This window comes from Monodon monoceros, unplaced genomic scaffold (genome assembly GCF_005190385.1).
Source record: "Monodon monoceros isolate NGI ecotype Baffin Bay Population unplaced genomic scaffold, NGI_Narwhal_1 Super_Scaffold_2, whole genome shotgun sequence".
NCBI classification, from domain to species: domain Eukaryota; kingdom Metazoa; phylum Chordata; class Mammalia; order Artiodactyla; family Monodontidae; genus Monodon; species Monodon monoceros.
Genome location: NW_021703776.1, coordinates 46,718,331 through 46,733,802, shown reverse-complemented (window position 1 = coordinate 46,733,802; position 15,472 = coordinate 46,718,331). Strand labels below are relative to the sequence as shown.

General features: G+C 36.8%; 2 protein-coding genes across 4 annotated transcripts in view; one reads left to right on the top strand and one right to left on the bottom strand.

Moving 5' to 3' along the window:
* Positions 1-1,400: 1,400 nt before the first annotated feature.
* Positions 1,401-13,732, bottom strand: PDK4 (pyruvate dehydrogenase kinase 4). The gene is made up of 11 exons (XM_029233559.1): positions 13,359-13,732; positions 12,218-12,359; positions 10,958-11,029; positions 10,015-10,199; positions 9,760-9,846; positions 9,227-9,304; positions 7,621-7,697; positions 5,728-5,826; positions 5,417-5,527; positions 5,117-5,230; positions 1,401-3,932 (listed from the first exon to the last, which is right to left on the bottom strand). Exons 1-11 carry the CDS (start codon positions 13,471-13,473, stop codon positions 3,789-3,791), a joined length of 1,224 nt encoding a protein of 407 aa, XP_029089392.1. The 5' UTR covers positions 13,474-13,732; the 3' UTR covers positions 1,401-3,788.
* DYNC1I1 (dynein cytoplasmic 1 intermediate chain 1) overlaps positions 3,894-15,472 on the top strand; it is a 475,334-nt gene continuing 463,755 nt past the window's right edge. For all 3 annotated transcript variants that reach the window (XM_029233556.1, XM_029233554.1, XM_029233549.1), the window contains exon 1: positions 3,894-4,021. The gene's annotated coding sequence lies outside the window, so the exon portion shown is untranslated. The remainder of the gene's footprint in view (positions 4,022-15,472) is intronic.

Below are 15,472 nucleotides of genomic sequence, written 5' to 3'. Positions count from 1 at the left end.
TTAACACAGAGTTCCAATCTGCTTTTAAACGCAGGGATGCTGTTCTAAAGGCAGAGGTTTATTTATGTGTTTATTCATGTATCCATCCAGGAGATGTTTATTGAGTGCCTAAGTAACTGTGATGCAAGGTAAAAAGTGAAAAAATCCCCAAAAAGATGTATGGATAGAATGTTAATGGAGATAGAAGCCTACTGCTCTAAGTGTTCATGGTGGAGGGTTGGGGACCTCTTACATAAGCTCCTGTGAAATTATGAAAATTCCTCAATACTTTGATCAAGACAGACCAAAGTGACCTGGAGATTTCATATACATTTGCAGTGTTGTTACACATCTAAGTGTAAGTACGGTACCTAAAAGCGTAGTAGTAGAATAAAGAAATTATAAGGCCAATGCTTAAACTACTAGGTCACAACAATCTTTTTGCACATGTTACTGTAGTTAAGATCAAATGCTCTTACCATTTCGAGCCAAATTTGAAATTTGGGAGAAATGGTGTAAAGACAGTTTTAATGAAAATTCAGCCAACTTCATTGAACTTGAAAATTAGTATCCTTTGGGGGTATACACATTGAGTCGAAAAGATGTACATGTCCATAAATGGAGAATTGTGGGACTTGAAGTCTTGCAGTTTTTGTGGAAATGGGGATGAAGGTTCTGAGCCCGGGGCACATGCTAACCCCCTACCTCCCGGGGCACATGCTAACCCCCTACCTCCCAAATTGCTTAATTCAAGGGAACTGTATAGCTAATCCGTGTGTGTAGGTATGTGTGTGCTCTTGGGCTTCCTTTAAACAGTGCAGTATTTCCTTGACAGAAGAAGAAATGAAGGTAGTCAAGTGAACAAGCATGTCATTGCTGAAGGGCTGAAGGGCTTCAGTATAGGTTCTTTAGAGTCTAATGCCATAGTTGATGGCATTTTTTATTTACATATGATTATTCTGACAAGATTTTAGAATTTAGTTATGACAAACTTATTCCACTAATTTTATTTTATTCTAATTGCTTTTCTTTCTTCCCTCCCTCCCTCCCTCCTTCCCTTCCTTTCTTCCTTCCTCCCTCCATTCCTTTTTTACTTGTTTTTTTGCAAAACTTTGCAATAAGGGCATTATGGAGGTAGGCAGAGAATGTTGTCTAATGATAAAGTAGGATTAAATTAGTAAAGAAAGACAGTGTGAAGATAGCAAAGATAAAACATGTCACCAGTTAATTTAGTACTTCCTATCCTATTTCTACCCTATTATTATTCAGATATTTAATCTAGAAATTGTTTGGGAACCTAAATTATCTAGGTAATTATTTTGATACTCCACTGTATTTGCTATGTAAATACAGTCACTAAGTGAGACTCTTAAGTAAATTTACAAAAAAAAAATGTAGAGAGTGCATGCATTGGAAAAACAATTCTTGAATTTATTCATGTAGATAAACACACATTGTACTATGTGTTATTGGAGCATAACCAAGAGAGCAAAGGAGAACCAGAAATTTCTGGAATGCTATAAAGTATCTTTTGTTTAAAAATTAAGATTTTAAGGTTTTGTTTTTTAAAGGCTATACCCCATATGTAGCTAAATTAGACTTGGTGTAAAGTGAGGAAAAACTTTACCTCAAATTCTTCTTAGTACTTTCCATTAATTTGAGAAAAGAACTTTAAAAGATTACATCTACCATTATAATAAAAAATATTTATTATAAAAATTGTCACATTTCTCTGTACATAACCTAGACACAAAAACACAATTTATACATTAATAATTTAAGTGGGCCTGAACATTCAGTTTCCATCCACTAGGATCCTAAAGTTCTTCCACAGATTTCACAAATACCAATGTGGACTATTTCTATTTTATAGAACTCCATTTACACAGTTGATGTTATTGAGATACCAACATTTCTTTTTCTCTTGTGTTTTAAAGGTAGTTCACAGTGTTTGAGTTAACTATTAATCAACTGCTTTAATCTTTGGTAAATACAAGAATTTACGTGCAAAAGTGTTTAAATTTTTGAAAAGTCAAATAACCTATTGCAAATAGTTCTGTGTAATCAATAAATGCATGAGCCAGAGTCTCACCATCAAGAAAAGCCACTTCCAGGACTTCTGATGATAACACCTGAAATCCACAACAAATAGTTTGAGGCTTTTATGGCCACTACCAGAAGCACCACACCACTAGGCCATGAGAAAATTAAACACAAATGTTAAATTCAACATACAGACAGTGCTGATTATTTTACAAAACAGGAAGTGCTAGTTTTTTTCGATATCCCGGTTTAAAACATCAATTTGACACACAAGAGTTTATTATCTCATAAAAGCCTATTATCTTGCAAGAGTGAGAGAACCATTTAAAGAAGCCATACTGTTTTGAAAGACACCAATTCATTCTCTCGCAAATAATTTATCCGTGATAATATGGGTCATTTCTTGAAATAATTTGTGGGGAATATAGCAAGATGCTTGCCTTCTGCTTCCCTCTCTCCTTCCTTCCCATCTTTCTTCCCTCCCTTCCTTCCTTCCTACTTTCCTTTTTCATTTCTTCTCTAAGAGGAATGTGCTAGACTGCCCCATCAACCTGCATATTATACTTGAACTCCCCCAAAGTTCCATATGCATTCCAGCTTTCATGCATTAGCTCTCATTCACAATGATTCACAAATGAAAGCATCAGCATCGATAGCATGAAAACCTCTTACTTGCAGGCTATTTGTTAAAAATACTCTAAGAAGTATTTAAATTCTAATGTTCTTGAGCTATTTGTTAATTACAAATTTTTATCAGACATGTTAATGGTGAAGTGTAGAGAATATAATTAAATATATAAAAAAATACATCTTTTTAAGCCTAGAAAATAGATGCCTTTGGATTACCACCACTGCAGTGTAGAGAACAGCCCTTCCTACTGAGTTAGGTTCTGAATGCATGATTTCTTTCCCTAACACTGGTTTTTCCAATCTACTTCTGTTTCATTTATAAACAAAGCAAGGTGAGATTTTGCTATCACTTTGGTAATTCTTCTCTCCCTCCAACCGCCAACGTCCTGAAATCAGTGCATATTTTAAAATTCAACCAAGACAAGGCACCTGGCAATAAGTGTTCACTTCTTATTTGAGGTGTGAACAGGAAAAGCAGCATAATAAAGGCACTGCATTTATCAGAAGGGGCTTTCTTCTGAGTTTTTACATAGGCCCATGCCTTGGCTGCAACTTAGAATAAAATGTGTTGGCTCATTCCTCCTCATTCAAAGTAAATGTTATTTCAGTCACTGGCTTTTCATCTCTAGAGTGCATAGATATATATGAAATGTATGTTTACATACATTTCTAATCATATAGTATAAAATAAGCCCTAGTCCTTTGAGTGACAGGAAAGTACTGGTACACTGACACTTGATAATCCATAAATACCAGTATCTTATAACATCAACCAGTGGCCTAAAATATCAGTCATTGAAACTGCTAGCCTACATCTTTACTTCTCTTTCCCGTTCTTGCTGATAAAGAGATGGAAAACTGAGGCTTATTTCTTCTCCAGGATTTGATATAAACTCATACGTTATTCTAAGTTAAAAGAATAAAGAGCTGGCCAGCCATGAACTCCTGTAGTCCTGCACTGTGCTCGCCTGGGTCACAGAAAGGAGCTTTCTTCCTCTTCACATCAGTGTTCTGACCAAGGAGTTTTTGTTGCTGTTGTTTGTTTTTGAGAAAACAAGAGTTCACACGCAAACATTCAGGAAGCAGCACTGGCAGAGACCCACTTTGATCCCTTAAAGCATCCTGAGGGTCCCTCCTCACACAGCCACGTTTTCCTTTGCCAGGTTCTTTGGTTCCTTGCTTGGGATACACCAGTCACCAGCCTCGCTGCTCGTCTGATAATGTTTGAAGGCTGATTTGTTAAAGACTGGGAGTGTCTCTACAGACTCAGAAGATAATGCCTGAAAGAAAGGGGAGGAAAAAATCAAACCAAAGAAATTATTCATCGCATAATTTGTACCTGAAGTGATTATTCAAAATAAATTCAGAGGTAAGTATTCAAACATTCAAATACATTCTTTTAATTGATTTACTAATAAGAGCACACCAGAGTCCATGGTATGCTAGGCACTGTATAAAAGAAAAATGAATATTATCTGCACCCCATAGGGGCTGAAATAATATATATACAGTTATAAATCAGGTAATAGTATTTGTGTTCAATAGTTACACATGTCCCTTGTCTGGATATTGCTGATGCCATAGAGTTGAATAGCAACAGGCAAATAGGTTTTGCAGGCAAAACCTTTGTATGTGTGATAAAGTGCGAGTCCTAACCTGATACTATTGATCTATTAAAATCTGATACTATAAATCTATAATATGTTAACCTTTTCCAATACTTTGAAGACATTTTTACTATTTAAGAAATGAATAACTATTTCAGGTGTTCTAAGACCATGTGGCAAATGGTCCCATTTTCCCTTGCACAAAAATGGGAGCCTAGAAGCTTAATGTTTTAGTTGTTAATAACTGTGAATATATTTTCATTTGAAATAGTTGGCAAATGATTAACAGCATCAGGACAGTGACCTTAACAAATAATTTGAGGCTTTATCAGAAATGGAAAAAACATGTACCAAATTTTAAAGTATAAACAGGAAATGCCAGGCACCCCACTGATAGCTTCTGAGCAGTCAGCTTTCCTCTCCCTGGATTTCTAACAAGTTCAGCTTAAGGTCTTGAGTATCTTGATATCAGTTGTTTTCTAGGCTGAAATATTACTAGCGTATATGTATTTCCCACAACTCCAAGTAAAACAAAAGTATAGCTGTTCTTACAGATGCCGATAGGATTTGCCTTAAAAAATTCAAATGAGCATCTCCTCACTCAGAAACTAATGCACTTCTTGGGAAACAATTTTGCTTCACTGAGGCAAGTAGCCTGGCCCACTTCCTTTTTGATACGTTACCACGTTAAATATTAAATAATATATCTACACATACCAAATAGAAAATACAATGACTTGTGGTCATTATTTGCACTAACTCAGTTTGGGTATTCACTGTGGACCGTAGAACTCAGGGCTGTAAAAGAAGCAGTCTTTTCAGAAATATGATTTTTTTTTATTGGATTTAAAGGATACCTTTAAGTAGATGACAGCATCAGTTCCATATCCTGGCAAAGAGTAGAGATTTAGATCTCCTTGAAAGTACTTGGCATAGAGACGAGAAATCGGCAAGCCATAACCAAAACCAGCCTAGAAGGGAAAGATCAGTTATTGACAAAGTGGTGAACATGATCATAGGAATGCAAAATGCTTTCTCATAACCCCCATGCCCAATTTAACTAAATTGATTAACTTGCCTAAATACTTCCTTGTAATCCTTGCTCTACATTTAGAAGTAGGTGGCTGGGGTGAACTTAGCCATATAATTGGTCTTACCAAAGGAGCATTCCGGGAATTATCCATCACAGGCGTTGGTGCAGTGGAGTATGTGTAACTAAAGAGCCGGTCAATGATCCTCAGGGGAACACCACCTCCTCTATCTGAAATCTTAAACAAACAAACCAGTCATCAGAGCTACACATTAAAAACAATACGCATTTGTTTATATAAAAATGTCTTTCCTTCATTTAAAAGTCACCTGGTGTACATGACTTTGATCTATTGTTCAAAGCAGAGAGCTTTATTATTATTGACTCTTTAAAAAATTCTCTTAAGAAAGACTCAAAAGAAAAACAGAGAATGGTTACCTTAATTGTAAGATCTTCTTTTCCCAAGACAACAATCACCTCAATTGGTGTCAGGGAAGGCCAATTTTCCTGGTGTTCAACTGTGGCCCTCATTGCATTCTAAAGAAAACAAAACCGTAAGGAATTCAATGGCAGGAGGATGAGGGACAATAAATAACTGTTTTTTATGTTTAAAATGAAAGCAGCACAGAGGGTAATTCAAAGTTCTTATTTTATTTTTTTAAGTTAGTAGTAAAATAGCTCTGTAAATAGCCATTTATGATTGTGTCATGCAGGAGGTATAATGAAAAATATTCATTTACCATGTAATATAGCTACTGGGAGTAATGTCTAATGGAAAAACAATTCTGCTAGCTGTCAAGTTCTTATTTGTAAGCTTAATTTAAATGTAGAAATTGGTTTTTATAGTCCATTTCCTGGCTTTCTCTTTTCTGACTTTCCATTACATTTTACATCTAAGCACCAAAGACTATTACATAACAAATAACAGTGAATCATTGAACCAATTTATTGGCTTTTATAAAATTTGCTGGGAAAAGGTTGTTACTATTTAAAAGGATAGTAAATAATTCTAAATTAAATTTCAATTTGCATTTGATTATCATCTTAACTTTTACCAATGATGGCAAAATAACTGTATGAGTTGGACCATTCAATTTAAAAGTAAATCAACAAAAAAGCATCTTTTGTCCTTTAACAGAGAAGAAGCTCAAACAAGTTTTCAGATAAGTAGATGAATCTCATACAGATAAAGTTTTGGTTTATTTTACCCATTTTCCTCTCTACCCTTCTTTTGATAGGTTATCTGCTTTCTGCTTTCTATATAATAATGTTAAGCTCTAAGCATTAGCTGAAGAGAAATAAAATAGATCAGACGTTTGTAGTACAATCAATACCTCATTGCATTAACATTAGAATAAGTTAGGAAACAGTAGGTTCCGGGAAGAGTTACATCAGAATTAGAAGAGGATTTCACTTTTTTTGACGACTTCCTCCTCTCCAGTCCAGGGGACTCTTAGGAACCATCACAAAGCTTCAAGTGTTTTTCTGTCTTTTGGTGCAGGTATAGTGTTTCAGTTTGGGCTTAGAACCTGGGACAGGATTTGATTCTTAGTACCTGGCTGTCCCAGACCAGTAACATCCACATCCTCTAAGAGCTTGTTAGAAATGCAGATTCTCAGGTCAAGAGTATCAAAATCTCTGGGACAGGCTTAAGAATCTGTGTTTTAAAAGCTTTCTAGGTGATTCTAATGCATACTAGCGTTTAAGAAGCCCTACCCTACTGTTTTGCTATGGAAGGTGTGGACCATGGATCAGCAGCATCACCTGTTAGCTTATTAGAAGTTACTCATCTCAGGCCCAATTCCAGACCTACTGAATCAGAATCTGAATTTTAACAAAACCCCCAGGTGATTCATATGCACATTAAAGTAGATCACTGAAGGAACTGACTGTCCTTTGAGTATATTCTAGTCATAGGTTGGGACCCTGCCACCTCCAGTAATTCTGGACCTGAACCTCTGGATTTAGAGTTGGACCAGCCTATGGGGATGGAGATAACAAGGCCTCAGTCACTGAAGCATTCACCCCACAACCTCTCTTAATGAATGCATGAATGACTAGTGCTTTGTTGGACACCTGAAAAAATAATGGGAACAGGGAGCATTGAGATATAGTGACTCATATTGTGCATTCTCAAATACATGTTGATGCTACAAGGAACTGCATGTACCCTTTCAAACATTAACTGTAGCTTCTTTTTGTTAGGACACAGAAGCATGCCTGGGAGAAGATAGTGAGGCTCCCGTTTAGTAGGGAATGATAAAGGGAATAAAAATGTAACCAGTTAACATTTAAAAAAACAAAATTGCAATTATTGGGAAGTGTCTTTACCTTGAATAGTTCAAAGAGCATATGATGAAGGTGAGACGAAACATACACAATATGAATTGGTTGGCCTGGAAATTTTCCTAGAAAAAATTAAGCTAATTTAGAACTGCTGAACAAATATTTCATTAAAATAAACTTTCATATCTATTTGATTAATATTTTAGATTTAAACAGAATTGGAATACTCCCCATCCTCCTCACTCTAAAGTCCTACCTTAGAAGCTTCCCTTTAAACAGTAAACACAACTGATTATTCTTGATTATTACTGATTATTCTTGATTTTTATCAACTAAACATAAAATCCCATAGGCTAAATAAGCTTAAATTTCACCAAGAGGCTAAAGAAAATAGAAACAAAAACCTCATAATACTCTGAAAAGAAAAATAAAAGTATTATTCTTTGGTGTTCCAGGCCTTGGCAAAGTTTGAATCAGAAAACAAGGTCTGGCACAGTTCCCTCTTTATTTCATCAAACAGTTCAAGCAGTTTATCTACAAGTATTATGCAACAATGCTGTTAATGCTTAAAAATATTTTTCAGTCTTTATTTGTACTCCTACTTCTGGTTTAGCAATCCATTACATTTCCCTATCCCCAATCCATGAGTTAAGCTACTCTTAATTTGAGCAACTTGATTTTAATTCTCACCACCAACAAACATTGTTCCTGTATAACTATTACTTGAAAAAGATGTTTACTTTGAGTGGAAAGGAAGTTATTCCAATTTCAGTGTACTGTCTTGCTTTGAGAAGCAACTATGGGATAAGATAAAAATAGTGCCTTGCATTCATCCTGTAATTACTTCATTCAGTGTGGGAAGGCCTTATCCTTTTAGGTACCCTAGAGTTGAAGCTATTGAAGTATGCTCTGCTTCCAAAACAGTGATATATACTTATAGTGAAAATTAAAAACAAAAAATTGGTAAGAACATTTAACATAACATCTACCTTCTTAAATATTTAAGTGTACAATATTGTTAACTGTAGGAATGGTGTTATACAGCAGATCTCTAGAACTTACTCATCTTGCATAACTGAAATTTTATACCCACTGAATAGCAACTCCCCATCTCCCTGCTTCCTTCAGCCTCTGGCAACCACCATTCTACTCTCCACTTCTATGAGCTTGACTATTTTTGATACCTCATATAAGTGCAATCACAAGTATTTGTCCTTCTATGACTGGCTTCTTTCTTATAGTGCAATTTAAAGTGTTTTTGTTTTCAGATCTGATAAGTAACCTCTTTAGGAGCATATCTCCACTACCAAGTGGTTCCTCCAAATCTGACCTCCTTATTCCTGTATTCTGTAGTAAGCAGTCTTTCTTTGATCAAAGATATTGAAACTTAGCTGCTACTCTAAATCCTAAATTATCTGTTCAAACCATTCTTCTTTATGAATTTTCATCAGCAACTGAATATACTCAATTGGAACTTTCCAGTTGAGATAAAGAGAACCTTGGCTTCAAAAAAAAAAAATGTGTACAAATTCTAGGCAAGTTCAGAAGGCAGAAAAGGAACACAGACATTGCTTTGTATTTACAAGAAGTAATCATACTGGGAGAACACTGAATTTTACATAGATAAAAATATATTTAATTTATAGCTTACCATTCACTTGTGTGAGCTTTAATTCTGGAGATGTTAAATAATACTGATTACAAAGCATCTTGGAACACTCAAAGGCATCTGGAATGGAAGGTTTTTTTTCCATAATGATTAAGTGAATTTATGCCAAGTAAAATTTTCAAGTGATCTTCAGTGTATACACTACCCTTAATCCAAAATATTCATTAGAGTACAAGTTTATGTGTATGGAAAAATAAATTTTTAATATTTCATTGAAGAAAAAATGAACACAGTGCTTAAGTTATAGCTGTTGCTATAGGAATATATGCACTTCAGATATCAAATATAATCTATGAGAATATGGCACATTAGCTATTGATGTTTAGATTTTTTATAATATAATAAGTGAATATTTAAGCACTTGACTCTCAAAAACAAAGGACCTTTATTACAGTTTATAAAGACATAAATGGAGCACTCTGAATAGTAATTCATTCAGAGTCACCTCAACAGTAGATGTGTCAATCAGATAATGTACATTTTCAATAAGGGAAATGCAGAAACCTAGAAATTACCTTGGACCACTGCTGCCACATCACAGTTTGGATCAATGCTTCCAATGTGGCTTGGGTTTCCTGTCTGTAAGTCACTAAATATAAGGACTGTTGAAAAATAAAAACAAAGAATATTGTTATAAAAATCAGGATAATAATGATTAGAACTACCTCTGAGAAAGAATGTGATCCACCAAGTAGTGAAATATCTACTTAGAGTATGGCTTGTATTCTACACCCATCTCTATATATCATGACCGTGATGAACTAACTTACTGTGCTGGTTCATCAGCATCCGGGTAGAAATACGGTTCATGTAAAATCGATCCAAGAAATACTGAAGATTTTGATTGGTGGCTGGGTCAACTGTACAGGCATCTTTATACTCTAGGATTCCCTGTGCCATTGTAGGAACTACATTATGGTGTCTATTTCGAACTTCGATGAGAGTATCTACAAAACTAAGCCAAAACACATTTATGGTTAGTAGAAGTTCAAATAAGTTTCATTAATTTATATTTCTTAGATTACTTCAAAGAAGGTAAAGCCTTTCTCAAGTACCCATCCAAACAAATCAAATCATACAACGTTTGGATGAAGCTTTATGAAGACTCTGACTACAGATTCTTTGACTACAGTAGAGGAGATAGCTTCACAAACAGATTTATTTTGCTTCTAGCTTACATGTAAAATATCAGCTCTGTGAGTGGTAGGTTCACTCCAGTTGTTCACTAAGCTTTCTCTTTCAAAAAATAATTTAAAAAATAAGTACTATTTAAGATGGCTCTAGAATGCCACTGTGAAAAAAACTTCAACTTTCTTGTAAGATTTAGAAAAGAGTCTTATTTCTCATTCTTATAGCTAGAGACTCAATTACTCTGAAAGAAAATGTGTACTCTACAATGACACCAACGTGCATTGATATTATGTAACAGTAAATCCTTCTACAAATCTAATCATCATACTAAATTTAGAGTAAAAATAGATTTCCTTCTTTTAAAAAGTCCTCTACACTTTTCATCCTCAGCATCATTTCCAATGCCATAATTCTCTATTGCTTTTAAAAAAACCAACAAGCCAAAACTTGTCATTTGTAAGGGGGTAGTTATTTATTATTCAGGATACTATTATAAATTATCCTTTAAGTGAGGTCTGAAAAAAATGTGATGTTTAGAAATAGTCAAGGTTTTAGACACTTATTCTAATGCATAAAACTTACTCTGATAATGTTTTCTGGTCCTTTGGGCTTTTCTCGTGGAATTCCACCAACTCCATCAGGCTCTGGATATACCTGTAAAGCGACAGGTGGGCTTTAAGTTTTAAAATTGAATAGTCACTTACAAGTGGCTGAAAACAGATTGCTTTTTTCCAAATGATTTGAAGAGAGAACGTATCATGTTTAAAATTAAAACTTTCCTCCAAGACATTTGGAAAACATATGTCTTAAAAAAAGAAAGCTACAAATTTAACCCTCAACTTGCTAACTTAAAATTTCTGTTTAACTATCCTAGATCACTATTCAGTTTTCTGTTTTGTTTGTCAAATGCCTTCATTTTTATAGCAAAAGCATTTAGAAATTACTTTTACAGAAAGGCTTCATATTTTTTTCCTCCTGTATTCATTCATAGGTGAATAGAAGTCTTGAAAGCAGCAGTAAATACTATGGACTGAATATGTTTCAGATTGCAATTGTTTAATGGGTGCATAATACATATATTTCTTAAATCAACAAACAAAAAGTTGTACAGTCAGTGGGTTAGGGTGAAGGTCTGGTGCATATCTGCCTCAGTGCATAACCTGGCTCTGTTCTCTGAAAATCTGCTCCTTTGGTTTACCTACCCTCTCTAAGTCAGTATCCTTATTTGCAGAAGGAGATAATTACTGACACTGAGTGCTGGCTGTGTGCCTGGTACTGTTCTAAGTGCTTTTAAAATGGATTACCTCATTTAATTACACTCAGATATCCCTTTGAGACATATACTTTATTCTCCTCAATAATAGATGGGGGAATTGAGGCCTAGAGATAAGACACTAGGCAAGGATTCCACAACTAGGAAAAGAGAAAGGCATGATTTGATCCTGGGCCTGCTTTGTTAATTGGTTTGTAAGTAACAAAGATTAGGCCCTCTATAAATAATAGTCATTTGTATCTATTTCTAGGACAGGATTCTTTTTGCAATATCAAACTGTCTTTTATTATTTTAAACACAAACTAATATTGTAACTGTCAATTATTTTTCATATTGCCTTCTAAAATTATATTGTGAAAGTATCTACTCTTACAGGGAAAAAATGTCTGTTTATAGCTTTATAACTGCCCTTATGATAACTTACCCTAAATTAATAGAAAATACATCTTTCAAAGTATTTAAGCTTCAGACCACCTGTTTTCCAATTACGATGTTAATATACTGTAAGAATTCATACTCAGATAACTATCTTAAAACTAGAGATTGTTTCAGAATGGTTCACCACTTACCAGCTTTTAACTAGTTGCACTGAAGAGGTATTTACTAATCCATCAGGGAGGATATAAATTTCCTTCAGGATATTGGCTAGCCTCACAGGCAACTCTTGTCTCAAAAACACAAAGGAGGTTCTTTCACATGCGTTTTCTGAACCTGTAATAAACAGCATCTATTTAGTTTTTGGAAAAAAGTATATCTAAATTATATATTTGGGTAGCATTAACTCTCCAATATTGAACACACATATATATTACAAAATTATATTTAACTCTCAGTTGGGTAACTGCTTGTAGATAATTCAGGAGTAAGCATCTTCTTTATTGTCTTTTGTCTTTTTCTTTCTTTCTTTTTAAAAAGTGACCAAATATGAGAATTATTGTTTTCTCTTTTTGATGAGGATTCACATCCAAGAAGTCATAATATCCCAAGGCTCTTAGTATTCATAAAAGAATGCAGGATTTAGTCAAATCACAATGTCAGGGAGACAACATCCTTTGCAGAGTTCTAGATATGAAACTGTAGTGAAGGGAAAAGGGGAGGGGTGGGAGTCCTAATGTTTCTAGACTAGTGATAAATAATACCACATTTAAATCCTTGAAATTTTCTTTATAAGATTTGTGCAGAAAGTTTGTAAATATTTTCAGCAGTAATGCAAATATATAGATAACGTTAAAGCTAAAGAGACAAATCTTTGTTAGCAAATGTTAGGAATACAGAGAGATGAACCCTGTGGAGGGGTGGAGGGTGGCTAAAGGATAAAATCTCGGTTAATTCAAAGCTACTTTATAATATTAGGAATCTTCTCCAAGAAGTACTATGCAGTGAAGGAGGGGATGAAGTTTCCAGTTCATTGTTAAATGGTGACTGAAAGCAAAAACTATTTTGACTGAAAACTTTGGACAGAAAGAATAGGAAGGATGAGCTCAAACCAACCAGCATCAGCGGGGCTGCAAGTGGCCTTGACCTGCAGGCACAAACTGTCAGAGAGAAGGCAAATCTAAGAAAGGCAAGGTGTGCTGGCTTCGAGGTTCCAGGGTTCAGCAGGAAAGCGGACCCCAGGTGTTTTAAGTAATGAGTCCAGCCCTCCCTACACCGGGTCTGAAAGTTAAGGCAGCTCCCCAGTCCCCGCCCGGGCCCTACTTCCCCGCTCACCGAAGTCCAGCAGCTGCTTCATGGACAGGGGGGACGGGCTGTAGCGCGAGAAATGCTCGACCTCGCGGGGTACCAGGGAGCCGGCGCTGCGCATCACGAAGCGTGCCGCCTTCATCTTGATGCCCAACGTCCTGGCACGAGCTGGGACTGGTGTGTGGCGTGAAGGCTGCGGGGAGCAGGACCTGGGGCCTTAGAAGGGGCGGGGCGCGTTCGGACGGGGAGAGCAGGTGGCTGGCGGGCTCGTGCTTCCCGGCCTGGGCTGAGGTTCGGGGGTGCTTCGCGGTGGAGGAATCGGGTAGTGAGTCGATGGAGCAGTAGGTAGCTTGAGACTCAAGTTCGTATCCTGTCACCACCCGCCGCCTCCCGAGGTTTTGTTTCCGTGCACCCCGCCCCCCCGCATCCCCCGCCCCGCGAAGCTCCAACCGGGAGGAGCCACTGGAACTTGGAGAGCTTCCTGAGCTTGGAGCCGCGCCCGTCAGCTCAGATAGAGAACTTTGGGCCCCGCCTCCAGGACGCGGAGGCCTGGCACCCGAAGCTGTGAGGGGTAAGGGGACAGCAGGAAGCCAAAGCGGCCGTCAGAAGGTACGTGGGCTCAAGATCAGCCTTTTGTGACAGGACCCCGGACAGCGTGGGCTGGGGCCAGCCCAGACTCGACCTTGTTTACAAGCGAGAGGCTGTCTCAATGTCACGCATTCCAAGCCAGAAGCTGTTTCCAAGAATCTTGGCTCGGAGATGTCATTGGTTCGTGCTCGGAGCGGGGCCTTTACAGTAGCTAATCAGCTGCGTGCAGAAGTATGGGCTGCTCTGCCATTGGACAGCGAAAATAATAAACAGCCTAGAGTTCTTACAGCGTTTTCTCCGTCGGTGAATAGCGCAAGTCGGGAACTGGAAGTTCCTTTTGCGGGGACTTGAGCAGCCCAAAGTACGTTTACTTTTTCTTGTGGCGATAAAAAGCCATCCATTTGTCTCCTTCCGGTAATACATTCCCTCCATTAGGCTTAACTCTTTTAATTAAAAACAAGATTTAAAAGGGATTAATTTGTCAGTTTGACTTTTTTTCTCCAGAGAATTTGCTCACTCTGTCCTCCTGTATGAAACGTGCTTTATCCAAATCTTTGCTTAAGACATTATTTTATACCAGTAAATGTCCACCACAAACTATGTGCTGCAAGATATCTTTCCTGATTGCCTCTCCCTGTGCCTTCTTACAAATATGGATTTTGTCACTTATGACATTATATTGTAGCTATTTATGTTCTTGTTTTGTCCCTTTCTGAACCTCTCCCCTGAAAGAGATCAGGTTTGGGACCATGTCTGATGCATCTTTCTGATTCCTACTCTGCTTTGTTGCTACTCAAGCTTAGTTGTGGAAACATGGGGAAAGTTCCAAATTGCATCTCCACTTGGAGATAGGTTTTGATACCACTATGATTTATATCTTTGTATTCTGAATCCTTTTTTACATATGTGCATAGCTCCATGAAACAACAACAAAAATGTTCAAGAAGTCAAAAGACTAAATAAAACTCTCTGATGAAGCAATTTAAGGTAAAAAAATCCCTTCCTTTTTCTTTAATATATCCTAAGAACAGAAGTAAAAGAAAAGCATTCATTTGCTTTTCTTACCCTGCGTGTGGGATCTGGAATAGGCAAAAATATATATTACAAAGAATTCTACTCTTTAATCTGTAGAGGAAAGGCAATGGAAATGATGCATTATAAGCAGGTTTAATTTAGGAAAGCCCCATTGATCACTTGACCTGACTTCCCCCCCGCAGTGCTCCCGTATGTGTGGTGGGGTGATTAAAGATCAGGTGAAGTCATATGACGTTCATAGAGATGGCTAAGGGCTAAATGTGAACCGAGGTCACCAAACTTTTGTATGCATGTCATCCCATCCAACAATATTTACCAGGTTATTCTCACAGTACGTTACATTCTTCTCTGTCATATGTCTATGACAGGAACTGGCAACAGTTATGGTAACTGGGCTGGGATAGACAGATCAGGTTGTGTACCCAGTTGGCTAAGGTGCTGTGTATTACCGTGATTAGAATGTGACCTGGAAAGAGAGTTTCATTTCTATTCTCAGGCTGACCTCAGAACTTGGAGGT